Source organism: Leucopleurus acutus (genome assembly GCF_964270905.1).
Source record: "Leucopleurus acutus genome assembly, chromosome: 2".
NCBI classification, from domain to species: Eukaryota; Metazoa; Chordata; class Mammalia; order Artiodactyla; family Delphinidae; genus Leucopleurus; species Leucopleurus acutus.
In genome coordinates, this window is record NC_139143.1 from 48,693,402 (window position 1) to 48,719,114 (window position 25,713).

Sequence of the window (25,713 nt, forward strand, 5' to 3'; positions counted from 1 at the left end):
AATCTTATGTAATAACTTTAGCAACTCTGTGAGGCAAGCAGATTTCATCAGCCTCCTTTTATATATAGGGAAAAAGAAGCTGTTGAGGGCTGAGAAATGTATCTGAACTGAATGAATAACTGAATAAACATTGAATAGAATTAGAACCCACAGCACATGCTCTTCTGTATTCTATACATAACTTTCTAAAATATCACTTTGCCAGGAATTATACTATACTCAGAAGAATGATCAAAAATTAGCTCCAATATAATGAAAATCTCTTGAAATAAAAATAAATTATGCCTGGTAAAGAATTAAAAGTAGAATAAGTCTAGAGTTAAATTTGTTTCAAATGTTAACATTACAGTACCATTTTCTTTCTTTTTAGTTAAGTGAATTAAATTCCTTTCTTTGAAAACTAAGGATCATCAATAATTTTAGGAATAAAACCAAACACACAAAGATTTTTTTCTTTGGCCGCACCGTGCGGTATGTGGGATCTTCATTTCCCACCCAGGGATCGAACCCACTGCCCCCACATTGGAAGCGCAGAGTCTTAACCACTAGACTGCCAGGGAAGTCCCAAAACACACAAAGATTAAAAAAAAAAAAACAAGGGGGAGGGGAACACACAATTAAATATCACTAAACATGAAATGTCTGTAAATGTATCAAAAAAGCATTTATCAACATTAACATCTGCTTTGGAAATTTCAAAATATATAAACTTTTCAATCCCTCACTTAAGATTCCTGTTAATGAATTTTTCACTTTTTGTAACTAGTAAGAGCATACAGATACTCCTGATATACACCCATTTGACTTAACAATGTCTCACATGCAGACGGCTAGTCCCTGCCATGCAGGAGATGGGGATGGGCTTCCTCCAGAAGCGTTCCCAATGGCTCTCTCCATAGCCTCAATGGGAACATCTTCATGGGACCACTGTTCATCCTCTCACCACAAACAAAGGTGTTTAGGAATCCCTCCTATTTAAACATCATGTAGTAGAACTAACGTGCATCTGAAATGTGATTCTCCTAATGTTTTTCATCATAAATGTGCAATATTGATATTTCAGCTACCCTGTAGGTTACGTAGATCTTTAAAGGGTAGCCTAGAAACTTATTCATTTATAATACCATTTGTAAATTGTTTTTCAGGGGGGAAATACAATTCAAATTCCAAAGCTCAGATTAAATGTGAATGTCTGAAATGTAAGTGGGTGACTACCTGTAAATATTCCGGCAGTGGCTTTAAGCAAGTCATTATTAGGAGAGAAGAGGAACAGCCTCTAAGTCCTCTGCTTGTGGGGTCAGCAAAAGAACTGGAACTATCATAAAGTCTACTACAGAGAAACTTAAAATAGCTCCTTGTCATCACTACATGTTTAGAGAAGGACAGGAAATAATTAAAAGGGAGTCTCATCGATAAACTTCAAATAACTTTTAAAAAATGACGATATGGAAGCAATGATTAGTTTTACTAATAGGATCACAAAACATTATAAGTGACAAATGAAAACTCATCCTATTAGTAGATAGTTAATTAAAAGATTGCTGCAAAGATATTAAAAAGTTTGCTCTTAAAAATGTGGAAGTTATGCACCCTTGAGTACACTGCCTTCCCTAGTCACTTGCTTTCTAAAACATAGGGAAATGAAAAAGTGGAAATGAAAGATTGAGTAATCAACCTTGTTTGGCTTTCAGGTCATTGCACTGACTAAACTAGGAAACATGAAATTCCAAAAGCCTGCACAAATTCAGAAATTCAGCAAAAAAGCATTAACTGAATGCTTCCTTTCTATTTCCACTGTATTTTATGAGCATGTATGAGCAAGCATGCATAACAGAGGATGTCTGGCTTGTACTAGTTTCTAAAGGGGTAACCAAAGGCATGAATAAGAACCATGAATTAAAAAGTACCATCCCTGGTGAAAATGAAACCAAAAACTAAGCAGTGACTTATGACTTTCTGGAAGATAACACTTTGCTACAATTTAAACACATCTGTTTAACACACCTGCTAGGTAGCAGGTATGTAATCCTCTGCATTCACTCCCACATGTACCTCACCAGCTCCTTCAATACTGAAGAGTTGCATCTGTCTTAAGGTACCACATACTTTCAAACTCCTAGCTTGTGTTACCTGGTCTCAGCCAAGTCTCTAACCTTATCCTGTAATGCTCTTTCCCTCTATTTCTTCCACCACAGCTTCAGTGGTCTCTTGTTCTATACTCAACCTCATTCTTAACTTAGGAACCTTGTTCTAGCTCTTCTAACTGAAAAGTTCTTCCTCTTGATTGTCACAAGGTAAATTCCTTCTTGCTGCTTCCTCAGAAAAGTGTTTCCCATCACCTAAACACACCACCGTAACACTGATTTTACTTATTTATTTTTCTATTTGTTGATACTTTTCTTCTCCCACTAGAACATAAGCTCCACAGAGCAAGGACCCTGTCTGTCTGTGTTGTTCACCATTACATCCTCCATAGTGAGAACAGTTCTGGCATATAGTAGACATTCAATAAATATGCTGAATGGATGGGTGAATAATAATCAGGCAGTAAGTATTTACTGAGCATGATACTATATCATGCAAACACAAAGTAAAAAGCTCATGAAGCTTTCAGTTTTGTGAGAAACCATAAAGAAACACACAAATACATATCGTAACAAATGATATTAAGGAAATAAGGGTTATGATAGAGAACTGGAGAGAGGCTATTTTAGTTAGGGTAGTTAGGGAAGATCCTCTGAGGAGGTAGCGTTTAAATGCGAAAGAAAAATTGAAAAGATGTCAACCTTAGAAGCCCTGGGGAAAATAAACTCACGCACTTATGGTTAATTGATCTATGACAAAGGAGGCAAGAATGTACAATGGATAAAAGACAGTCTCTTCAACAAGTGGTGCTGGGAAAACTGGACAGCTACATGTAAAAGAATGAAATTAGAACATTCTCTAACACCACACACAAAAGCAAACTCAAAATGGATTAAAGACCTAAATGTAAGACTGGATACTATAAAACTCCTAAAGGAAAACATAGGCAGAACACCCTTTAACAAAAATCATAGCAATGTTTTTTTTGGATTTGTCTCCTAGAGTAATGGAAATAAAAACAAAAATAAACAAATGGGACCTAATTAAACTTAAAAGGCTTTGCACATCAAAGGAAACCATCAATAAAACAAAAATACAGCCTATGGAACGGGAGGAAATACTTGCAAACTATGTGACTGACAGGGGATTAATTTCCAAAAATACACAAACACCTCATACGGCTCAATATCAAAAACAAACAAAAAAACACCCAATCAAAAAATGAGCCCAGGGACTTCCCTGGTGGGACAGTGGTTAAGAATCCACCTGCCAATGCAGGGGACACGGGTTCAAGCCCTGGTCCGGGAAGAGCCCACATGCTACGAAGCAACTAAGCCTGTGTGCCGCAACTACTAAGCCTGCGCTCTAGAGCCCGTGAGCCACAACTACTGAAGCCCGCATGCCTAGAGCCCGTGCTCCGCAACAAGAGAAGCCACCGCGATGAGAAGCCCACACACCGCAACAAAGAATAGCCCCCGCTCGCCGCAACTAGAGAAAGCCAGCGAGCAGCAACGAAGACCCAATGCAGCCCAAAATAAATAAACGTATTTAAAAAAAAAAAAAAGAGCAGAATACCTAAACAGACATTTCTCCAAAGATGGCATACAGATGGCCAACAGGCACATGAAAAGATGCTCAACATCACTAATTATTTAAGAAATGCAAATCAAAACAATAATGAGGTATCACCTCACACCAGTCAGAATGGCCATCATCAGAAAGTCTACAAATAATAAATGCTGGAGAGGGTGTGGAGAAAAGGGAACCCTCCTACACTGCTGGTGGGAATGTAAATTGGTGAAGCCACTATGGAGAACAGTATGGAGATTTCTTAAACAACTAAAAATAGAGCTACCAGCAATTCCACTCCTGGGCATTTATTTGGAGAAAACTATAATTTGAAAAGACACATGCACCCCAATGTCCATAGCAGCACTATTTATAATAGCCAAGACATGAAAACAACCTAAGTGTCTACTGACAGATAAATGGATAAAGAAGCTGTGGTATATATACACAATGGAATACTACTCAACCATAAAAAGAATGAAATAATGCCATTTGCAGCAACATGGATAGACCTAGAGATTATCATGCTAAGTGAAGTCAGACAGAGACAAATATCATATGATATTGCTTATATGTGGAATCTAAAAAAAACGATACAAATGAATTTATTTACAAAACAGAAATAGACTCACAGACATAGAAAACGAACTTCTGGTTACCAAAGGGGAAAGGATAGGAGGAATAAATCAGGAGTTTGGGATTAAAATATACACACTACTATATATAAAATACATAACCAATAAGGACTTACTGTATAGCACAGGGAACTCTATTCATTATCTTATAATAACCTACAATGGAAAAGAACCTAAAAAGGGATATATATATATATATATATATATATATATATAGAGAGAGAGAGAGAGAGAGAGAGAGAGAGAGAGAGAGAGAGAGAGAGAGAGAGAGGGAGAGAGAGAGAGAGAGAGAGACCACTTTGCTATACGCCTGAAACTAACACAACATTGTAAATCAACTATATTTCAATAACAATTTAAAAAAAAAGAAGCATTGGGAAGAAGCATATGTGAAAGTGAGGTACTTTCAAAGAACTGAAAGATGGGGTCTAGGGCTACAGCAAAAAGTGCCTGAAATGAATTTAGAGGAGCCAGGTCATGTAAAGGAATGCTGAGAAGTTTGAAGTCTATTATATTTAAAATTGGAAGATTTTAGGATTTTAAGCAAAGGGATTAAAGTTGATTTGTGTTTTTAAGAGTCAGATTTTTATTCAAGTTGGTCTTGGAAGTTCATAAACTCCCCACCTTTGTCCAAAACACCATTGGATAAATATAGAAAATTAAAAAAAACAAATCCCAAAGCATATATAAAGTAAACATTTCTTTGAACCAGAAAAACGCAGATGAGAAAAAGCTGTAAGTCAGGCTGAAGTTGCAGATCCACTGGTAGGCAGATGGTAGGTAGGCAGTAAGTAACCAGGAATTTGCTTCCCACAAGATAAAAGGGGATCAAAGTGCTCCAGAGGGGCAGGAAATGGGGAGAGTCGACCTCATAATCAAACCTAAGGGCTGAAATGGAGTTTTCCTACCCTGAAAAGGAGGCTGGAAAAAAAAAAAACCTGACATTAACCACTGAGAGGAGCTGCAGCATACTTAAAGCTACACTAGAAGTTGATGGGAAGCAGAAAATACCTCAAAGTCCAGGCCTAGATTAAGCTGCCTGCTGACTTAGTGACTAGATCCACTATCTCCAATATTGCAGTGGAACAGGGGCCCCACAGTGTCAATTTAAGATATGGTTCTAGCCTGGGACTGTTCAAGGGCCAGACGGAAGGAAACCACAAAACTACTAGACAGGAAGAGGGGAAAGCAGCAATAAGAAAATAAGCACATGAAAAACTTAGTCAAGAAGCACTTGCTAAGCAAAATTCTTAAATACATGAAGAAATTACAACCATGAAAGACAGCCACTATAACCAATGTCAAGGAGAGGAACTTGCTGCAGATGGAATAAAAATAGAGCAATCTGAAAATGATTTTTAAAGGTTTAGGATCCTCCAATAGCTAAAGGAAATCATAACAGACATTACAGAAAAAAATACGCTATGAAATAAAAACAAGAATACTACAAAAATAGAAAAAATGATAAAGGAGCGAAGTTGAATGATTAAGTTAAAGATTTTCTAGAAGATGGGAGTCCTCAGATTGAAAGTACACACAGAGATCTGAGTGGAAGATGAGAAGAAAAAGGAAGCAAGCAAAACAAACAAAAAATCCACCCAAACCAAAAAAATATGTGTATGATCTATTTAAATAAAATTGTGTGTATATGTACAAAAACATAAAGAAATTACCAATAAGCAGCACAGAGCTGAACTATATGTTACATAGTTGAGTGAAAAAAAATAACGGAATATAATATATTGTATAATACTTATATATAAAAAATAAATAACTCAAAACTCCCTGTGCCTATCTGCCCACATGCAAATGCACTGATATAAAGATCTAAAATTAGACATATCAAACAGTTACAGTAGTTATCTATTTGAAGGTGTGTGGCATCAGATACACTTGGGAAGACAAGTATGGTGGACTTTCATTTTCTACTATATATACACCACTGATTATTTAAAAGTTTATATTAAGCTTACACTTATTAAGAGAACAAAACAAAAACTAATTATAAAAATATAAAACAGTTTAAAATAATAATGTTAGATCTATGGCAGTTGAATTGGAGGATTCTCCCATATACTTAGGTTAGAAGAGTCAGGTGTAGATAATCTGAATACATAAATCAATTTTCTGTAAAATAAATTATGCTCCCCAAATGTCTAGTACATATGTATTTCTATATGATTATATGAGAAGAGAAAAATGGATAAATGGATTCACACCAGATTAATGTTGGACATCTGAAGGAGCAGTAGATGGGAAAGGAGAAAGGAAGCCAAAAACAAAAAATAAAATGCTATCCTTATTTTTTAATTTAAAAAGAACATGTATAATTATGTACTTATTTCATAAATATTTCCTGAGTGTGCTATGTCAGATAATGATCTTAGAGCTACGGGATACAAAAGTGGACAAAACAAAGTCCTTGGGGGGGGAAGGGATGAAGACAATAAAATGAACAGAAATTACATGTCAGTAAGGAGTGGGGGAAATAAAGCAGGTTAAAGTGATAGAGTATGACCAAGTGGGTCAGTAGGGGATTTGACACAGATTGTCAGGGAAGACCTCTCTGATGAGGTAACACTTTGAACAGACAGCTGAATGAAGTTTCAGATAGGAATGGGGGAGCAGCAAGTGTGAAAGCCACAGGGCCACTGTGTGTTTGGCACATTCTTGGTGAAACAGAAAGAATGCTAGTGTAGCTGGAGCTCAGTAAACAAAGGTGAGAGTGGTAAGAAACCAGGGTCAGAGATGGAATAAGAGGCACACTCAGGGACCAGGTCAGAGAGACCAAGGGAAGTATGATGGGGAGCCACTGGAGACTTTTAGGCAGGGGGTGACATAATCTGATTATGCTTTAAAAAGAATCCGCTGTGTGGCAAACTGAAATGGAAGACCAGTGAGGAGACTACTGTAGCAGTCCCACTAGGAGAATACAGTGACAAGGACAACAGCAGTACAGATGGATTTGGTAGGAAGTAGTTGGAGTCAGAATATATTTTCAAGGTAAAGGAAGCAAGATTTTCAGGTAGATTGAAGGTGTAGCCTCAAGCAATATATTATAATACTTGGTCACTGGTTATAAACATGTTAATAGTGATTATCTCTTGAGTACATGATTTTGTGTGATTTAAATTTGTTTCTTACGCTTTTAACACTTTTGGAATGTGAATGCATTTATACATAATCAAGAAAAAGCAATAAAGTTGCTTTCAACGTTTAAAAAAAAAGTGCACCTCAAGCACCATGCTACGTAAATAAAAATAAACATCTAGCCACATTATGGTAAAACTGCAGAACATTAAGAATACAAAAATAATTCTGAAAAATCAGGAGAGAAAAAATAGATTATCTATAAAAAAATGGCAATTAGGGCTTCCCTGGTGGCGCAGTGGTTGAGAGTCCGCCTGCCGATGCAGGGGACATGGGTTCATGCCCTGATCCAGGAAGATCCCACATCCCGCAGAGCGGCTGGGACCATGAGCCATGCCCGCTGAGCCTGCGCATCCAGAGCCTGTGCTCCGCAACGGGAGAGGTCACAGCAGTGAGAGGCCTGCGTATCACACAAAACAAAACAAAACACAACAAAACTACAATGAGGTATCACCTCATACCGGCTGTAATGACCATCATCAAAAAATCTACAATAAATGCTGGAGAGGGTGTGGAGAAAAGGGAACCCTCTTGCACTGTTGGTGGGAATGTAAATTGATACAGCCACTATGGAGAACAGTATGGAGGTTCCTTAAAAAACTAAAAATAGAACTACCATATGACCCAGCAATCCCACTACTAGGCATATACGGAGAAAACCATAATTCAAAAGGACACATAGGGCTTCCCTGGTGGCGCAGGGTTAAGAATCTACCTGTCAATGCAGGGGACACGGGTTTGAGCCCTGGTCCAAGACACGGAACAACTAAGCCCATGCACCATAAATACTGAGCCTGCACTCTAGAGTCCCTGATCCACAACTACTGAAGACTGTGTGCCTAGAGCCCGTGCTCCACAACAAGAGGCTACTGCAATGACAAGTCCACACACCGCAACGAAGAGTAGCCCCTGCTCACTGCAACTAGAGGAAGCCTGCATGCAGCAACGAAGACCCAACTTAGCCAAAAAAAAAATTAAAAAAAAAAAAGGATACATGTACCCCAATGTTCATTGCAGCACTATTTACAATAGACAGGACACGGAAACAACCTAAATGTCCAACAACAGATGAATGGATAAGGAAGATGTGGTACATATGTACAATGGAATATTACTCAGCCATAAAAAGGAACAAAATTGGGTCATTTGCAGAGATGTGGACGGACCTACAATCTGTCATACAGAGTGGAATAAGCCAGAAAGAAAAAAACAAGTATCACGTATTAATGCATATATGTGGAATCTAGAAAAATGGTACAGATGAACCTATTTGTAGGGCAGGAATAGAGACACAGACGTAGAAAACGGACATGGGGACACAGCGGGGGAAGGAGAGGGTGGGACGAATTGGGAGATTAGGTTTGACATAAATACACTACCATGTGTAAATACACTACCTGCTGTATAGCACCAGGAGCTCAGCTCTGTGTTCTGTGATTACCTAGATGGCAGAGGGCGGGGGGGGGGGGGGGGGAGGGAGGTCCAAGAGGGTGGGGATATAGGTAGACATATAGCTGATTCACTTCACTGTACAGCAGAAACTAACATAACATTGTAAAGCAATTTTACTCCAATTAAAAAAAAAAAAGACAGAAAATAACAAGAGCTGATGAGGATGCGGAGGAACTGGAACCCTCGAACACTGCTGGTGGAAATGTGAAATGGGGCAGCCACTTTGGAAAACAGTTCAACAGTTCCTCTAAACATAGAGTTCCCATATGATCCAGCAATCCCATTCCTAGCTATATATACTCAAGAGAACTGTAAACATATGTCCACACAATAACTTGTACACAAATGTTCATAGCAGAATTATTCATAACAACCAAAAGTAGAAACAACTCAAGAATAGCTATATATTGATAAATGGACAAATAAAATGTAATATGTCCATAAAATAGAATATTTGGCAAAAAAAAGAAATGAAATACTGATACATGCTACAACATGGACCTTGAAAACATGCTAATTCAAAGAAGCCATTCTTAAAGGATGATATATTACATGATTTAATTTATAAGAAATGTCTAGAATAGTCAAATCTATAGAGATAGAAAGCAGATTAATGGTTGCCTAGGGCCAAGGGAGAGGGATGAGAGATTAGGGGGAGAATGTGGGGTTTATTTTTGAAGTGATGAAAATGTTTAAAAATTAATTATAGTGATGGCTGCATAAAACCCTGTGAATATCGAGTTGCACACTTTAAATGGGTGAACGGGATAGTATATGAATTGTACCTCAATAAAGCCACTAGAAAAAAATAAGTGTCAAAGATAATGATGTAATATATTCCATATGGTAAATGAAAGTAAATAAAACAAAATTCAAGAGCATGAAATAAAAACTAAGAGTCTACTGCCCACAGACTTTTACTCAAAGTACCTAAGGAACCCATCAACAGAGTAGTAAACCTAGAAGGAAGCCATGACAGAGAGTTTGGAACATTTTGCTATAAATTTAATTAATCACTGAGTGCAAAAAAGTAACAACTATTGAAGTGTTTTTTAACAAGAGAAGAACTAAAGTTCTAGACACAAACAAGAAGGAAAATTGGGGGAGGGGTGTGCTTATTCAGTGGGTAATGTGTAATAAAGTCCTTTTCTTGCCCAGGAGGGGACCTGAAATACTGTATAACTCCCGACTGTGTTAGATAATTTTTAAATTATAGTATGCTCAAATTTTACAGGTAACACTAAAGGAAAAGAAGCATAGCATATAGCTTCCAAACCAGAAAAAAGGAAAATAAGAGAATAAAGAAAAATCTATCAACATGATAGATGGCAAAAAAGAGGGAAAATAGTAAAACTCCTATATTTGGAAACAAAAAAATATTCAGAGCTGAATTGTGAAAGTTCTACATGTCATGTCTCGAGGATATGGCTAAAGCAGGACTTAGAGATAAATCTAAATGTATCCTTAAACATATTTATTAAAAAATAAGACTGAAGTAAACTTAAGTGTTTAACTCAAGAAGCTAAAAATAACAGAGAAAACTCAAGAAAGCAGGAAGACCACACTAAAGATAAGATCAGAACTCAAGGAACCAGAAAAGTAAAAAAACAATAGAGAAACTCAGCAAAACTAAAAGCTGACTCTCTGCAAAGACCAATAAAAACAAAGAAATCTAGAACAAGATATCAAGAAAAAAAAGAAAGCAAAAACAAACAATATTAAGAAATAAGCATATGTGGAACAAATTCTTTTAATTACAAGCAACTACTACAAACAGTTTCATACCAACATATTGAACACATGGATGAAACAGACTCTTTTCCAAACAAATATTACCAAATTTGATTCAAGAAAAAATTAAAAACCTGAAGAAATCAATAACCATTAAGTATACTAAATCAGTTAAGTCAAACTTACCCCCATACATACCCCAGGCTCACACAGTTTTATACATGAACCTTATCAACTCTTCAAGGAACAAAAAACCTCCAACATTTAGAAACTGTTTTGTGAGGGCAGCATAACCTTGATGACAAAACTGGAAAGGGACAGTATGGTTTGTTTTTTTCATTGAAGTTCACCTGCTTTACTATTATTTTTTTCCTTATTAGAGTATAATTGCTCCACAATGTTGTGCCAGCTTCCACTGTACAATGAAGTGCATCAGCCATATGCGTATCTATATCCCCCCTCTTGAACCTCCCACCCACCCCACCCTCTATCCTGCCCATCTAGGTCGTCACAGAGCACCGAGCTGAGCTTCCTGTGCTTTACAGCATGCTCAGGCCAGCCATCTTTTTTACACATGGTAGTGTATAAAATTGCATAAAAGTGCATAAAATTGATGTATTTTATTATATGTAAACTATACCTCAATAAAGTTGGTCAAACAAGTATACGATCTCAGTTGATGCAAAAGAAGTGTTCAATAAAATTAAACATTTATTCATAATTTTAAAATATCATGGCCACTGGGCTTCCCTGGTGGCGGAGTGGTTAAGAATCCGCCTGCCAATGCAGGGGACATGGGTTCGAGCCCTGGTCTGGGAAGATCCCACATGCCATGGAGCAACTAAGCCCGTGCACCACAACTACTGAGCCTGCACTCTAGAGCCTGCGAGCCACAACCACTGTGCCTGCATGCTGCAACTACTGAAGCCTGCTCACCTAGAGCCCGTGCTCCACAACAAGAGAAGCCACCGCAATGAGAAGCCCGCGCACCGTAACCAAGAGTAGCCCCTGCTCGCCACAATTAGAGAAAGCCCGCGCAGCAACGAAGACCAAACGCAGCCAAAAATAAATAAATAAAATAAATTTAAAATATATATATATATCATGGCCACTATCATTACTAGTATTCAACATTACACTGGAGGTTGTTTTTTTTTTTCAGTTTTTGGTTTTTTTTCCTTAAAAATTTTTTTGTTGAAGTATAGTTGATTTATAATGCTGTGTTAGTTTCTGGGGTACTGCAAGCTGATTCAGTTATACATATATATATATATTCTTTTTCATATTCTTTTCCATTATGGTTTATTATAGGACGTTGAATATAGTTCCCTGTGCTATACACCTTGTTGTTTATCTGTTTTATATGTAGTAGTTTGTATCTGCTAATCCCAAACTCCTGATTTATCCTTCCTGCACCCCCTAAATATTTATAATGGAGGCTCTAATCAATGTAATAATAAGACAAAAATAGAACATGTATAAAGTTAGGAAAAAGATAAAACCTAGCATTACTTGCAAATGATATGATTATCTACATTTTTAAAAATCTAGTTGAAATTAGATAATCCATTAGAACTAACAAGAGTTCAGCAAATAAAAATCGACGGTATTCCTAAACACCAGGAATATTCAATTACAATGTGCAATCCCAAAATATTACTATTTACAATAGCTACAAAAAGGTATCTAGGAACAAATAAAAGATGTGTAAAACCTATGTGGAGAAATTTATAAAATACTGTTTTTTCCTTGAAACCATCTTTATTACATGTCTTTAAACACTTCTCTACATGCATTACAGAATATCTTATCAGATCCAGTCCCTTAAATAACACTGTTTTCAACATAGCAAGCAGGCAGCACTCTTATAAACATCTTTATTACATGTGTTTATAAAACACTATTAGAGGACATTTTGAAAAACCCAAAATGAGATATAATATGTTCACAAATGGGAAGACATATATTGTAAACGTGGCACTTCTCTCCAAATTTATCTATAAATTAAATGCAACCCCAATCAAATCTCAATAAGATTTTTCAAGCAATTTTACAAGTTGATCCTAACAATTCCTATGGAAGAGTAAAGGGCCAAAAACAGGCAACAAAATATGGAAGAAATTGCAAGATATCAAGACTTCTTTTTAAACTACAGAAACTTAAAAAGTGTGGTAATGGTGCTGAGACAGCCAAGTCAACGAATAACGTTAAAAGAGAATCCAGAGGAATTCCCTGGTGGTCCAGTGGCTAAGACTCCACATTTTCACTGGCAAGGGCCAGGGTTCAATCCCTGGTCAGGGAACTAAGATCCCACAAGACGCGGGCCCAGAAAAAAAAAAAAGAAAAAGAGAGACAGAGCCCGGAAACAGACCCCCAAATACATGGAAACTTAGTATATTAGAGAGTGACATTACAAAGCAGTGGAAAAGAGATGGACTATTCAATAAATGATGCTAAGACAACTGGCTACCAGTACAGTAGAAATTAGATCCCTTCCTTATAAAATTTTTTTAAAAATTCAGTTGTATTCAAGACCTAAATATGATAATCAAAAGTCTATAAATAAAATAACAAAGATCTTTATGTCATTTAGATAGACACTTAAAGGCACTGAAAGAGCATTTATAACGGAAAAACTCTGGTAAATCCAACTACATTAAAACTTATGTAAACATATATAAAATGTCATTATAAGACAAGCCAAAAATTTAGAGCAAATATTTACAGTGCTCATAACCTAAATATCCATAATGTGTGTGTGCATGTACATTCATGTGCCTGTACATTCATGTGCCTGTGTATATGACTCTTAGAAATGAATAAGGAAAATTCAAATAACCCAACCAAAAAACGGGCAAAGAATATAAATAGGGAATTCAAGGATGCTCAACCTCACTTTAAATACTATCGCACGTCCATCAAATTGGCAGGAAAAAAAAAAATACAGAAAGCCTGACAGTAATAATTGTTGGCAAAATGTAGAGAAGCAAGAACTTTCAAACACTGTTGGTGGGACGGTAAACTGATACGACTCTTTTGGAGGGGTAGTAAAGCTCATATGTAATAAAGCTGAACAGAGACAAGCCCTGTGGACCTAGAAATTTTGCTTTCAGAAATCTACCCCACAAAATATGACATATTTACACTTTACAAGGACACAGGTATAAAAATATTCATTGTAATATTGTTTATAACAGCCAAAAAAAAAAAAAAAAGAAACTAAGTGTCCCTCAGTAGAGGAATGGATTTACAGAGGTGTATTCATACTCAGGAATATTATTTAGAAACTAAATGAATAGAGAGATATGTGTGTATAAAATATTGAGGGGGGAAAATAAGTTGCAGAATGATATGACTGGTATGATACAATTTATGTAAAATTTTAAAACAAATGCCATACATTATTTATGGATACATTGATAAAGTTATCAATAAAAGCATAAAAACATGGATAGGAACGGTCCACTAACCTTGAGGATGGTGGTTACTTCTGAAGTAAGAGGGAGTGGAATGGGATGGTGAAGGGTACAAAGAAAGTTTCAACTGTATCCATATCTTTTAATTCCTAAGAAGGTCTGACCCAAGTTTGGCAAATTTGAATAGCCCTTAAAAATAAGTGGTAAATACAAAGATGTTCATTATGTTATACTCCATGTTTTCTATATGTTTGAAATTTTCAAAGAATTTTTTAAAAAATCAACTCTGCTTGAGGTGCATGCAATGGATTGGAAGAGAATAAGAGTGAAACAGAAGACCTTCAGGAAAGCACGTCTACAAATCCTGGCTAGAGTGATGGTGACCTAGATTAGAGGTGATAATAGAGAGGTGAAGAGAAGTGGATGAATGTGAGATTATATTTCAAAGGAATAATTTGTAGGACTTATTGATGGATTGTAGATGAGGAGTTCAGGAGAGAAAAGAATCAAAGTTGACTTCTCACTAAAGCAGTACGTAGGAGAAGGTGCTGTTTACTCGGATGGAGAAAACCGGGAGAGGAATCAGTTGGAGAGCATGAAAGAATCCTGTTTTATGTTTATCTCTTATTTCTACTCAGACATAAGCTCTTTACGGGGAGAATCTTTTTTATCTCCATATCCCCCAGAGTTCCCCCTGGGAACTGAGGCTTGAAGTCAAGTGACTTGCCCAAGGACATCCAGCTAATAAAACAATAAGTTAATTTTGCTGTGCTTAAAGAGCTGCTGCTATTCTAAGCTTATAAACATTATGAAAATGTATACTGACAAAAATCTCAAAATTTATCCAAAAGATAGATTCTAATTATTTGCTTAACTGTTAAGTCAGAATCACATGACAAAGAAGATTTTTCCACTAATACTACATAACTGGAATGGTAGGAAGAAAATCACGTAGACTGTCAAAGGATCATTTAAATGAACCTGTTTTCCCTCCTAAGATAAAAAGGTTAACCAAGTTTCTTTGAAGAATTAACTATAGTTAAAAAGTAATACTTGAGTATATTGTGACAACACATTTTTCAATTATTATTTTTTTGTTGTTCAAAACCAAAACAAGTATATGTCAACCACTGCATTTTGGCAACTAATCCTTTTTAGTGAACCATGACAATTAAGTGTTAGGTCCTAGGTCAATTTTTATTATCAAATACAGTGAGTGCTGTGATTTTAACCAATTTCAGAGTATCTTTACTTCCCCCTCTCAGTTTATCCCATTGGCTTGGGACACTTACGAAGGGCAAGGGGACATGTTAGAAAGTAAATCAGAATTCAACAAGGGTGAGGTACTCAAAGCCATATGTATAGAAATCCCATACAAATAAATGAAGGTCTTAACTGTTTTACTGATATTTCAGAAATGGTACTTTTGAGCACCAAAGGCAAATTTCAAAAGGTCTCAAGAAAACTGCTAGAAATTTTTAAATGTGAGAATACAGTCATTTAAAAATACATATGATCCACATTTTTAGCAAAGTCAGTTCTATTGCTGGATTTACAAAATTGGTATAAATTTTATTTCTTTGTGATTTAGAGGATGCACCTAAGTGGAAACAGAATTGAGTTCAAAGGCATAACAAGTGTATGTATCTCTTCTTAAGTTCAACATTATATTTTTGTTGGATTTTATTCTGTAAATAATGAGAAACCAGTGATGGTTATCACACTAAGGAGAGACACCATGAGTGCTTTAATAGTATAACTTTGGCTGTAATGCAAAGAATGGATGGTTTAATAGCATTAGAGATGGGAGGGTATTATAACAGAAGTTAGAGATTGACAAGGTGTTATAATAGTCTAGATCAGGAGAGTGCTTAATAAAAGTCCAGATTCCTGGGTCCTAGCCCTGGAGATTCTGAGTTGGAAGGTTTAGACCAAGTTCTTATAATCCTAAGTGAAAAAAAGAGTTAAACACTGATGACTGGTAGTGAGTTAGAGCATCAAAGGGAAGATACCCTTGATGCTGAAACCTTTAAAAGAGTATCAGGAACTCCTGAAAATTACAAGCTCATGCTTAACTTTTACCATAAACACTGACTCACCTGGATCAGGGTCATGTTTTAGGTCCAGTGAATGTACAACAGGGTGGTATTGCTTCTAAACATAAAATAAATTAAAATAGATTTAATTTAACAACTTAGTGCCTCATACAAACATTTTCTTCAGTTTATATAAGCAAATATATTATTAGTCAGTAGTACCATTCTTTTGCTAAAAAAACAAAAACAAACAAAAAACCCCAAAATTAGATCCTGAAAATCTGTAGGAAAGGGAGGAGAAAAGAAAAGATCAAACTAAGACTGAATTATACCTTTTATAGTATTGCCACCTACTGCATACACTAAGATATAGCACCATAAAAAAGCATAAGAGGGAATTCCCTGGTGGTCCAGTGGTTAGGACTCCACGCTTTTGTTGCTGAGGGTCAGGGTTCAATCCCTGGTCAAGGAACTAAAGTGCAGCCAAAAAAAAAACCCAGGAAAAACAAAAAGCATAAGAAAAGCAATCAAGCAAATTAGAGGCATAGAGATGGAATCTTGTGTTTATAAAGTACAAGGTAGTTTTCAAATTATGAATGGACTGTTTTTCAAAAGTTCATTTTAAGAAGTGTTTAGAACTCAGAACTCATAGTCCCACAGAAACTGTTTTAAAAAGTGGCCAGAAAAAAAAAAACAAAAACGTGGCCAGGCCACTACCATATCAGCACACTAATGCCTACCTACGTATCCTGTGATACACTGGGACTGCAATAGCAGAACTATAAGAACGGGATCCAAAATTCAGGCAAAAAGAAAGAGAAGAATGTCTCTCCTTTCTCTTGCCCAAAGTAGCAGAAGCCAAAAAGTTTTTGTTACTGTTGTTGTTGTTTGTTTGTTTTTTAAAAAAGCTGTCTTTAGTATCCTTACCCCATCCATTTTGCATCAATTTTAAACTTCCACAGCAGTACCCAACCTAGGCCGGCCAACTTCCTTTCTTTTATGCAATACTGATTACTAGGTTTGGGTGGGGGAGGAAGGGTAGTAATAGAGAGGGAGATGCTGGAAAATAAATACATTTTGAATGTTTTTCCCGAGGAAACTTTAAAAGTGGATGAGGCAAAGGGAGTGGGGTATTTCTTGGAGGACTGACTTCTATGGAAGAAAAAAATAAAAAATTTTGCTTATAATTATTTTTTTCTCACAGAATGATAACTAAAATGTTTTAGAGAAAGTACCTGTCTTCACTCTCTAAAACAATTCCTGAAAGGAAAGCAACTAGAAAATTTATATGTGAAAGTATGTTAATTTCAAAAACTAATGACAAAAAGTAAACCACAATCGAAAGCAACATGTATGTCTCACTCCACAGGCAATGCCATTCCCAGCAAACCTACTTCCACCTCATCATGATTTTTGGAACAAAACAAATTATACACAATTCATAAAGCAAATTTTGTTGTTAAAAAACAGGTAGTCAATCTTCATCATCGATTTAACTAAAGGGTCTTCCAAAATACATAAACATATACAAATAATGTGCCAAACACAAATGACGGATAGAAGGAAAAGGCTTAAAAAACACATTTCTTTTTCCCTCCTGGTCTCAGAATTAAGTCACTGTCAGTCTTCTATCTTCAAATTCTATTTTATTTTATCATCAGCTGTATTCAAAACCTAGTGTGACTTTGAAGGAGACAAACAGCAGCAACTGAGGCAGGAAAGACAAAGAAAACAAAATGTCACTTACCTCCACTTGGATCTCATATTTTAATTTTTTTACTGTAGTAAAATAGACATTACATAAAATTTACTATTTTAAAGGTAAATCATCTTACCAGAATTTCTTGTTTTGCTTTTATGATTTTGATGACACATTCAAGGATCTTTCTGGGATACTGCTTACGTTTTGTGGCTATATCGACTATGATTTCATCAAACTGGTCTTCAAGGACTTTGATATCAGAATCTATTTTGAGGGAAAAATAATATCAAAAAATTCCTTAAAACACATTTTTTAATATTCTATATGAAAATGTAACATAATAAACTAAATTTAGAAAACACAAAATTTAAGGAAAACAAATATGGCAAGTTAATGGATGCTCCACTTTGGTAACTGATTCATTTATTCATTGAACAGCCGATTACTTACTGAGCCCCTATGGGAAGCCAAGCCTAAATCAGAGAAATACAAAGATGAACATAACATAATCCCTGTTCTCTAAGAGCTCACGGTTCACTGGAAGAAACAGACATACAACTGCAAAACAACTGAATAAATACAGTAGAGGTATGAACAAAATGCTATCTGGACAAAGAACAGTGGAACACTAACTCTGCCTTGGGAATTTAAGACTTTAAAGAGAAAATAACATTTGATTTGGAACTTGAAATATAAGTGTAAATCCACTGCATAAAAAAAGGTAGGGAAAAAAATAATAGGGAGATGCATTTGAGGCAGAGAAAACAGTATCTGCAAGATCAAAGAGTCTTTAGGAAACAGAAGAAGATCTAAATGGCTGCAGGTTAAAGTATAAGGAAAAAAGGATGATAATATATAGAAGAGCCACACTGTAAAGAACATTTAACATCAGGGATGCTAAGAAGTTTTGACTTTGTCATGTGGTGAACCAAAGCAGTGACAATAGCAGTGAGTGGAGCAGCTAGATTTGAAACAGGTACAACTGGATAAATGGTAGGAAAACATAAAAGATGTGGTGACTTTAGAGTTTCTTTGATTTGGCTAAAGCTATCTTGTCAGTTGCTTTCCTATGTTTTAAAGTACAGTTGACCCTTGCACAACGTGGAGGTTAGGGACACCAACCATCCTTGCCGTCAAAAATCCAAGCGTAACTTTATAGTTTGCCCTCTGTGGAAACTTCAGAGTTTCCACATCTGTGGATTCAACCAACTACAAATGGTGTCGTACTGTATTTGGTGAAAAAAATCCCTGTATGAGTGGACTCTTGCAGTTCAAATCTGAGCTGTTCAAGAGTCAAATGTACTGATTCTCAAACTCTGAAAGAATGAATAATCACCTGGGGAACTTGTCAGAAGTGCAGACATATTTTTTTACTTTTTAAAAAACAGCTTTATTGAGGTATATCTGTCATACAGTGAGCTGCACATATTTAAAGTATACGATTTGATAAGTTTTGACATATGTGTATACCCTTGAAACCACCACTACAGTCAAGATAATGAACACAATCATCACCCCTAAGTTTCCTAATGCTCCCTTGTAATCTCTCCCTCCTGCTCCTCCCAAACTGCTCTCTATCCCCAGGCAATCACAGATCAAATTTTTGTCACTATATTCTAGTTTTCATTTCCTAGAATTTTATATAAATGAAATCACACAGTACATACTCTTTGGTAAGGAGAAGTGCAGAAATTTTGATTCCTAGTAGAGTTCTCTGGAATGGGGCCCAGAAATTAAGCACCCCAGATGAAATGAATGCAGGGGATACATCAACTTTATTTTGAAAATCACTTTAAAAAGTAGCAAATATTAAGTAGCTAAAAATACTAAAGAGTTAGGTCCTCAGCTTAACTGGTCTTACGTCATTTGTGTTCTGCTATGTCAAAGTCTATCTTAGAAATAGATCTATTTATTTTATTGAGTAGAGCTTCATTAGGGAGAAGTCTGAAACATGTTACATATTTTGAGAACATTTTGAGACACTGCTGACATACATCAGCATAAACATATATATCATAAAGATTAATGAGGTATATATCATGTATGGCCTTGCATTCGTGAAAATAATATTCACCAAGTCCAATTAAATTACTTCTTCTGAGAGTATTATAAAATATAGTCATTTCTTACTTTGAATACTCACTTAAATGAGCAGTCTTCCCTAGATTTTAATTTATTTAAAAAGTTCAATCACTAGCCTGAAAGGAATATTGTAACTATTTCACAATCAGTTTAAAAAAACAAGTCTCCCAGCTAAATCTTCCATGTAGAGAAGAAAATGGTTTCTTAGCGCCACCTAATGATAAAGCTACAAAACTGAAATATATAAATTTGAGCAGGGAAGAATTTGTCATTAATCTAACAAATATGTACTGTGTGCCAAGCCAAGTATTGAAAACACAGTGATGAGAAAAAAATATATAATCCCTGCTCTCAAGGAACTTATCTTTTAATTCTTAAATATGTCAGGTCCAGCCTTCTGAATTCAATTCCTTTCAGGGTAGAGGGGCAGGGAGGAAGTTGGTTTCATTTGCACATTCATTCATTCTTTATTCATTCACTCATTTGCACAATGATCTCAATGAACAAAACAGACAAAAACCTCTGCCCTTGTGAAGCTTACTTATTGATTCTATGTATCAGATCAGACACAGATCCTATTAATTCTACCTGCTAACATCTCTTGAACCCGTCCTCTTCTCTCCTTTCTTAGGATAAGTCTTCACCACCTTTTGGTATATTACTGCAATAACGTCCTAAGGTCTTAGAGGTTCTCCCTGGAATTTCTCCCTTCTCCAATCTGTCCCCCACACAGCCAGCAGTTAGCTTTCTAAAACACAAGCCTTCTCTTGCTATAGTAGTGCACCCTTATCTGTGGTTTCATTTTCTGCAGTTTCAGTTACCCATGGTCAACCATGGTCCGAAAATATTACATGGAAAATTTATAAGTTTTAAATTGTGCGCCATTCTGAGTGGCATGATGAAATCTCACAACATCCTGCTCTGTCCCACCCAGGACATGAATCATCCCTTTGTACAGTGTATCCTGCCCATTAGTGACTTGGTAGCCATTGCTGCAGTATCGTGGTGCTTGTTTTCAAGTAACCCTTATTTTATTGATACTTAATAATGGGCCCAAAGCACAAGAGTAGTGATGCTGGCAATTCAAATATGGCAAAGAGAAGCTGTGCTTCCGTTAAATGAAAAGGTGAAAGTTCACAACTTAATAAAGGAAAAAAATTGTATGCTGAAGTTGCTAAGATTGACAGTAAGAATAAATCTTCTATCCATGAAATTGTGAAGAAGGAAAAAAAAATCCGTACTAGCTTTGTTGTCGTACCTCAAACTGCAAAAGTTACAGCCATATTGCATGATACGTCCTTAGTTAAGATGGAAAAGGCATTAAATTTGTACAATAAGATATTCTGAGAATGAGGGAGAGAGATCATATTCACATAACTTGCATTATAGTGTATTACTATAATTGTTCTATTTTATTATTAGTTATAGCTGTTAATCTCTTGCTGCACCTGATTTCTAAATTAAACTCTATCATAGATATATATAGGATGGATAAACAACAAGGTCGTACTGTATAGCACTGGGAACTATATTCAATATCCTGTGACAAACCATAATGGAAAAGAATATGAAAAAGAATATACATATATGTATAACTGAGTCACTTTACTGTACAGAAAAAATTAACACAACATTGTAAATCAACTATACTTCAATAAAATTTTTTTTAAAATAGTAGATATAGGGTTTGGTAGTATCTGAGATTTCAGGCATCCACTGGGCGTCCTGGAACCCATCCCCCTCAGATAAGAAGGGACTACTGTAATTTTACTTTAAAAACCTTCACCAGCTTCCTATTACCTACAGGATAAAGTGCAGATTCCTCAGCATATCCTACAGGGTTTTTTGTAATCTGGTCCCAAATTATCTTTCTGGCCACATCTGTCATTAGTATTCCCAATTCACTGCTGACATTTTGCAAACGTATCACTCCTTTGTGCCTTTGCATATGCTTTTCTCTTTGCTTCAAATGTCCTTCCTACCTCCTTTCTGTCTAGCACACGCTTACTTATTAAACGCATTTCCTTTAACAACAACCTACTCTGTTACGTCTTCTCCTACTTCCTGAAGAGTAATAGTGATTCTTTGTCTATTTCCTTCCCTTAATGATGAGTTCCTAAATGGTAAGAACCATATCTTTTCATCTATTTCCTGGAATTTGGCAGTGTCTGGCATTTTATCAAGTGCCCATGAAAGAAGGTAAAAATGTAGTATTCTCAACTATTTCCCCTCAGAGTTATAAGGGGGAAAAGGGATAGAGGATATCCACACTTCAGAGCCATCTACCCAGGCTGCCAACCTGTCAGAAAATACATGGTAATCTATAAACTGATGAATCATATTGCTGAAGGCAGTCTGGACCAATCAATAAAGCGATTCCAAAGTGAACTTCAAAGAACAAGAGTCAGTTGAACACACAGTAGAAGCTGTGTAGTTTGAAAATACTCCGAGGTGATTATGATACACTGCCCCTCCCCCACTAATTGGCAATCACTCTGATAATATTTGGAAAATCTGATGTTATTTTTTCCATTTTAATATATAAACCGGAAAGTGAACTTTGGTGACTTTGAAGAGATAACTATAATAATGCCGAGGATTAAACAGTGAAGTCTTCTGGGCAAAGAATTATCTTAATGTTGAGGAGAAAAATTATAGCCACAGAGAATTACTTGATGGGCTTGGAATAAGCTCAAGGGTATCCTGATGGGCTTGGAATAAGCTCAAGGGTATAAGTGGTTAAGCTGAACAGCTAGCAGTGATATCAATCTATGCTGGTCAAATCTCCATACTATTACTATGGGAACCAACAAGACACTCCAGTCCTCTTATGGGGCAGCCCTTCTCCTGGACATTGCTGGAGAGTTCTGCCTCTCTTCCCACACTGATCACTGTTTTTCTACTACATTTTTTCCTTCCTACACTAACCATTTTCTTTCTATTAAAACTTTTTCTTTAGATATGTCAACATCATTAGTTAGGGTACAATCTAGTCTGCTCTACACCAGGAAAATTTTCTGTTTTATCAAGGAGGTTTCTACAAATACTGACCTCATCCTTTACATGGTACTTTTATAGTTTAACTTCACATTTCTAAGAGTACTTCACTATCTACTCAAAGGATCACTTGTAAAAATACAACTTGATTAATAAAGTATTAAGTATAGGGATTCTCTGGACCTGTTTCTTCATCTGGGGATAGTTCTACAGTATTTTCCAATAAGCTATTGACAAGGGTACTTTTGAAGTTTAATCAGATGAAAGTCTTGTTGGGAATGCCAGATAGTACATATATCAATATAAAGGATCACAGTAACCACTACGGTGTTTGCCTCAGCTTATGACCTCAATAGTCTTCTAGATTACTTTTCTCTTTTTTCCAGCAAAGGAACTCTTCCACTAAAGGAATTTTAAAAGAAGTGACACTGAAAATGGGGATTAAGAATTAGCACTCAAAATAAAACTAGAGGGAATTCCCTGGGGGTCCAGTGGTTAGGACTCCGCACAGGTTTGATCCCTGGTTGGGGAACTAAGACCCTGCAAGCCTCGCAGCACGACCAAAAATAAAATAAAATAAAATTAATAAATAAAACTAGCCACAAAAATAACTCAGAAATGAATGACAGAGAGACAAAGCGAAATCACATACCCATAAAGTAATTGTCTGAAGCTTCCTGCCATGCTTGCCCATTAATGCTGACATTCTCTTGCACAGCTGATTCAAAAGTCTGCAATAAAGTCACAATAGTCAAGTCACTGAAAGTAACTTTAAATACTGAATTCAAACATTTTGGCAAAATAACAATTTCAGATTTGTGATAGAGAATATTAAAAAAAGTAGCAGGGGCTTCCCTGGTGGCGCACTGGTTAAGAATCCACCTGCCAATGCAGGGGACAAGGGTTCAAGCCCTGGTCCAGGAAGATCCCACATGCCTCGGAGCAACTAAGCCCCCGCGCCACAACTACTGAGCCTACACTCTAGAGTCCGCAACTACTGAAGCCTGCTCACCTAGAGCCTGTGCTCTGCAACAAGAGAAGCCACCGCAATGAAAAGCCTGCACACTGCAACAAAGAGCAGCCCCCGCTCGCCACAACTAGAGAAAACCCGCACGCAGCAACAAAGACCCAACAGTCAAAAATAAATAAATAAAATTTTTTAAAAAAAGAATGCATATATAACTGAACCACTGCTGTACAGTAGAAATTAACACGTTGTAAATCAACTATACTTCAATAAAATAAATTTTAAAATAACTATCACAAAAAAGAATGTGATAATACTATATTATGTGGTTTTAGATAAAGAGATGTCAACATAATTAAAGCCTCTGCCTTTTATCTGTTCTCTTAATTAAAGTAAAACACAAGTTAATTCCCTTGGTAGTTTAAGTCTTCACACCTTTTACCTTCTAATCCACTTTCTCATCCATTAAATAAGGTATAATAGGTTAAGCCAAGTTCCTTTTTTTTGTAGGATAATTAAATGCTCTAAGCAGCTTAGCACTTCCTAGAAAGGGATAAACTCTAAGATCATTACACAACAAAACAGTCTTCTCCCAAGAAACTACTAAAAATGTCCTCAGGTATGTCTCTATTCTTCCCTTGCTTGCAAGGAGAGAATGATATAAGAGCCAGTGTACACAACACTGGAATACAGAATCACAACCCAGGGAGTGTTCCTTCATTCTTCATCCATTTACCCTTTATTTTGGTTGCACTGTGGTCATTCACACTCAAAACTGTACTGCACTATAAGCATTTTAACTTTTTTTCCTGAATATAAATAGATTGTGTGCTTCCTTTTGACAGGCATAAATCCCTCAATTTGTTGTGTCTTTCCCCAAAAAACTATCTTCTTCAGGGCTTTGCAAAATATTTAAGAAAGGAAGGGGAAATGTATTATAAGGGCCAGTGTGTGATCTTACTGAAGTTTATAAAAGCAAGACTTTAGACTTGTAGGGAAAAAGTTCTCGCTCTCTTTACAAGATGTTCTAAAACAAACAAAAGGAAAGACCAAAAGCTAGCCTGGTGACTGACTGACTGACTTCCAGGATTACCCTCTCCTGGAGAATTTCTCATAGTCTCTGTCTGCATCACCCAATAGGGGAGCAACTAGCCACTTTATGGCTGCTGAGGCCTTAAAATGTGGCCAGTAGGAAAGGAGATGAGCTGTAAGTTTAAGACAGATTTGAAAAGCTTAGTATGAACAAAAGAATGTAAACTATCTCGTTCATTTAACTATCTCGTTCATTTTTTAATTATTACAAGTTAAAACGATATCTTGGACATGGTTAAATAAATGTTATTAAAATTAATTTCACCTATTTTTTCTTACTTTTAATTTCAAGTTACATACATGGCTCGCCTTGTATTTTTCTGTCGGACAGCACTGGTCTAAGTAATTAACAATACCCAGCTGCCTCTAGCATCTACTTCGTTCCCTCCCGTGTCCCGAGCTGCTTCTAACCAAGCGTGGAGCACCGTTAACTCTGCCGAAGCCTGGCGTGCGCTCTTTCTGACCACTGAGACCTGGGGTGTGGAGAGAGGGGGTGATAAAACAAGACTGGGCCCGTACCCACTGCGCATCTCGCAGCACGGGCTCCCGAATCTCCTCTGGCAGCGCGTCCCCCAGCTTTTGCACGAAGCGGCCGCACAGTTCTAGCATTTCCGTCACGGCCCGCTTCGAGGTGCAACGCACCCGGAAGTCTTTTCGGGAAGTGGCAAGAACCGGGGCCGCATCGTCTGTCCCGGCCACTCTCTCCACGTCCCGCGGAGCAGAAAGGGCCACCGACGCAAGAGCCCCCTCCATTTTCCCAACTTGAATTGTGGGCGGCAACTCTGGGAGCGGAAGAGCG

General features: G+C 36.6%; 1 protein-coding gene across 1 annotated transcript in view; it reads right to left on the bottom strand.

Annotated features, from left to right (window-relative positions):
* NSL1 (NSL1 component of MIS12 kinetochore complex) overlaps positions 1–25,667 on the bottom strand; it is a gene marked incomplete at its 5' end in the record, with an annotated part of 37,378 nt that extends 11,711 nt beyond the window's left edge. Inside the window, 4 exons of the mRNA XM_082832666.1 lie at positions 16,138–16,192; positions 17,910–18,040; positions 23,508–23,586; positions 25,434–25,667. Of these exons, the coding sequence (XP_082688792.1) occupies positions 16,138–16,192; positions 17,910–18,040; positions 23,508–23,586; positions 25,434–25,667 (499 nt within the window). The remainder of the gene's footprint in view (positions 1–16,137; positions 16,193–17,909; positions 18,041–23,507; positions 23,587–25,433) is intronic.
* Between the last annotated feature and the right edge of the window lie 46 nt (positions 25,668–25,713).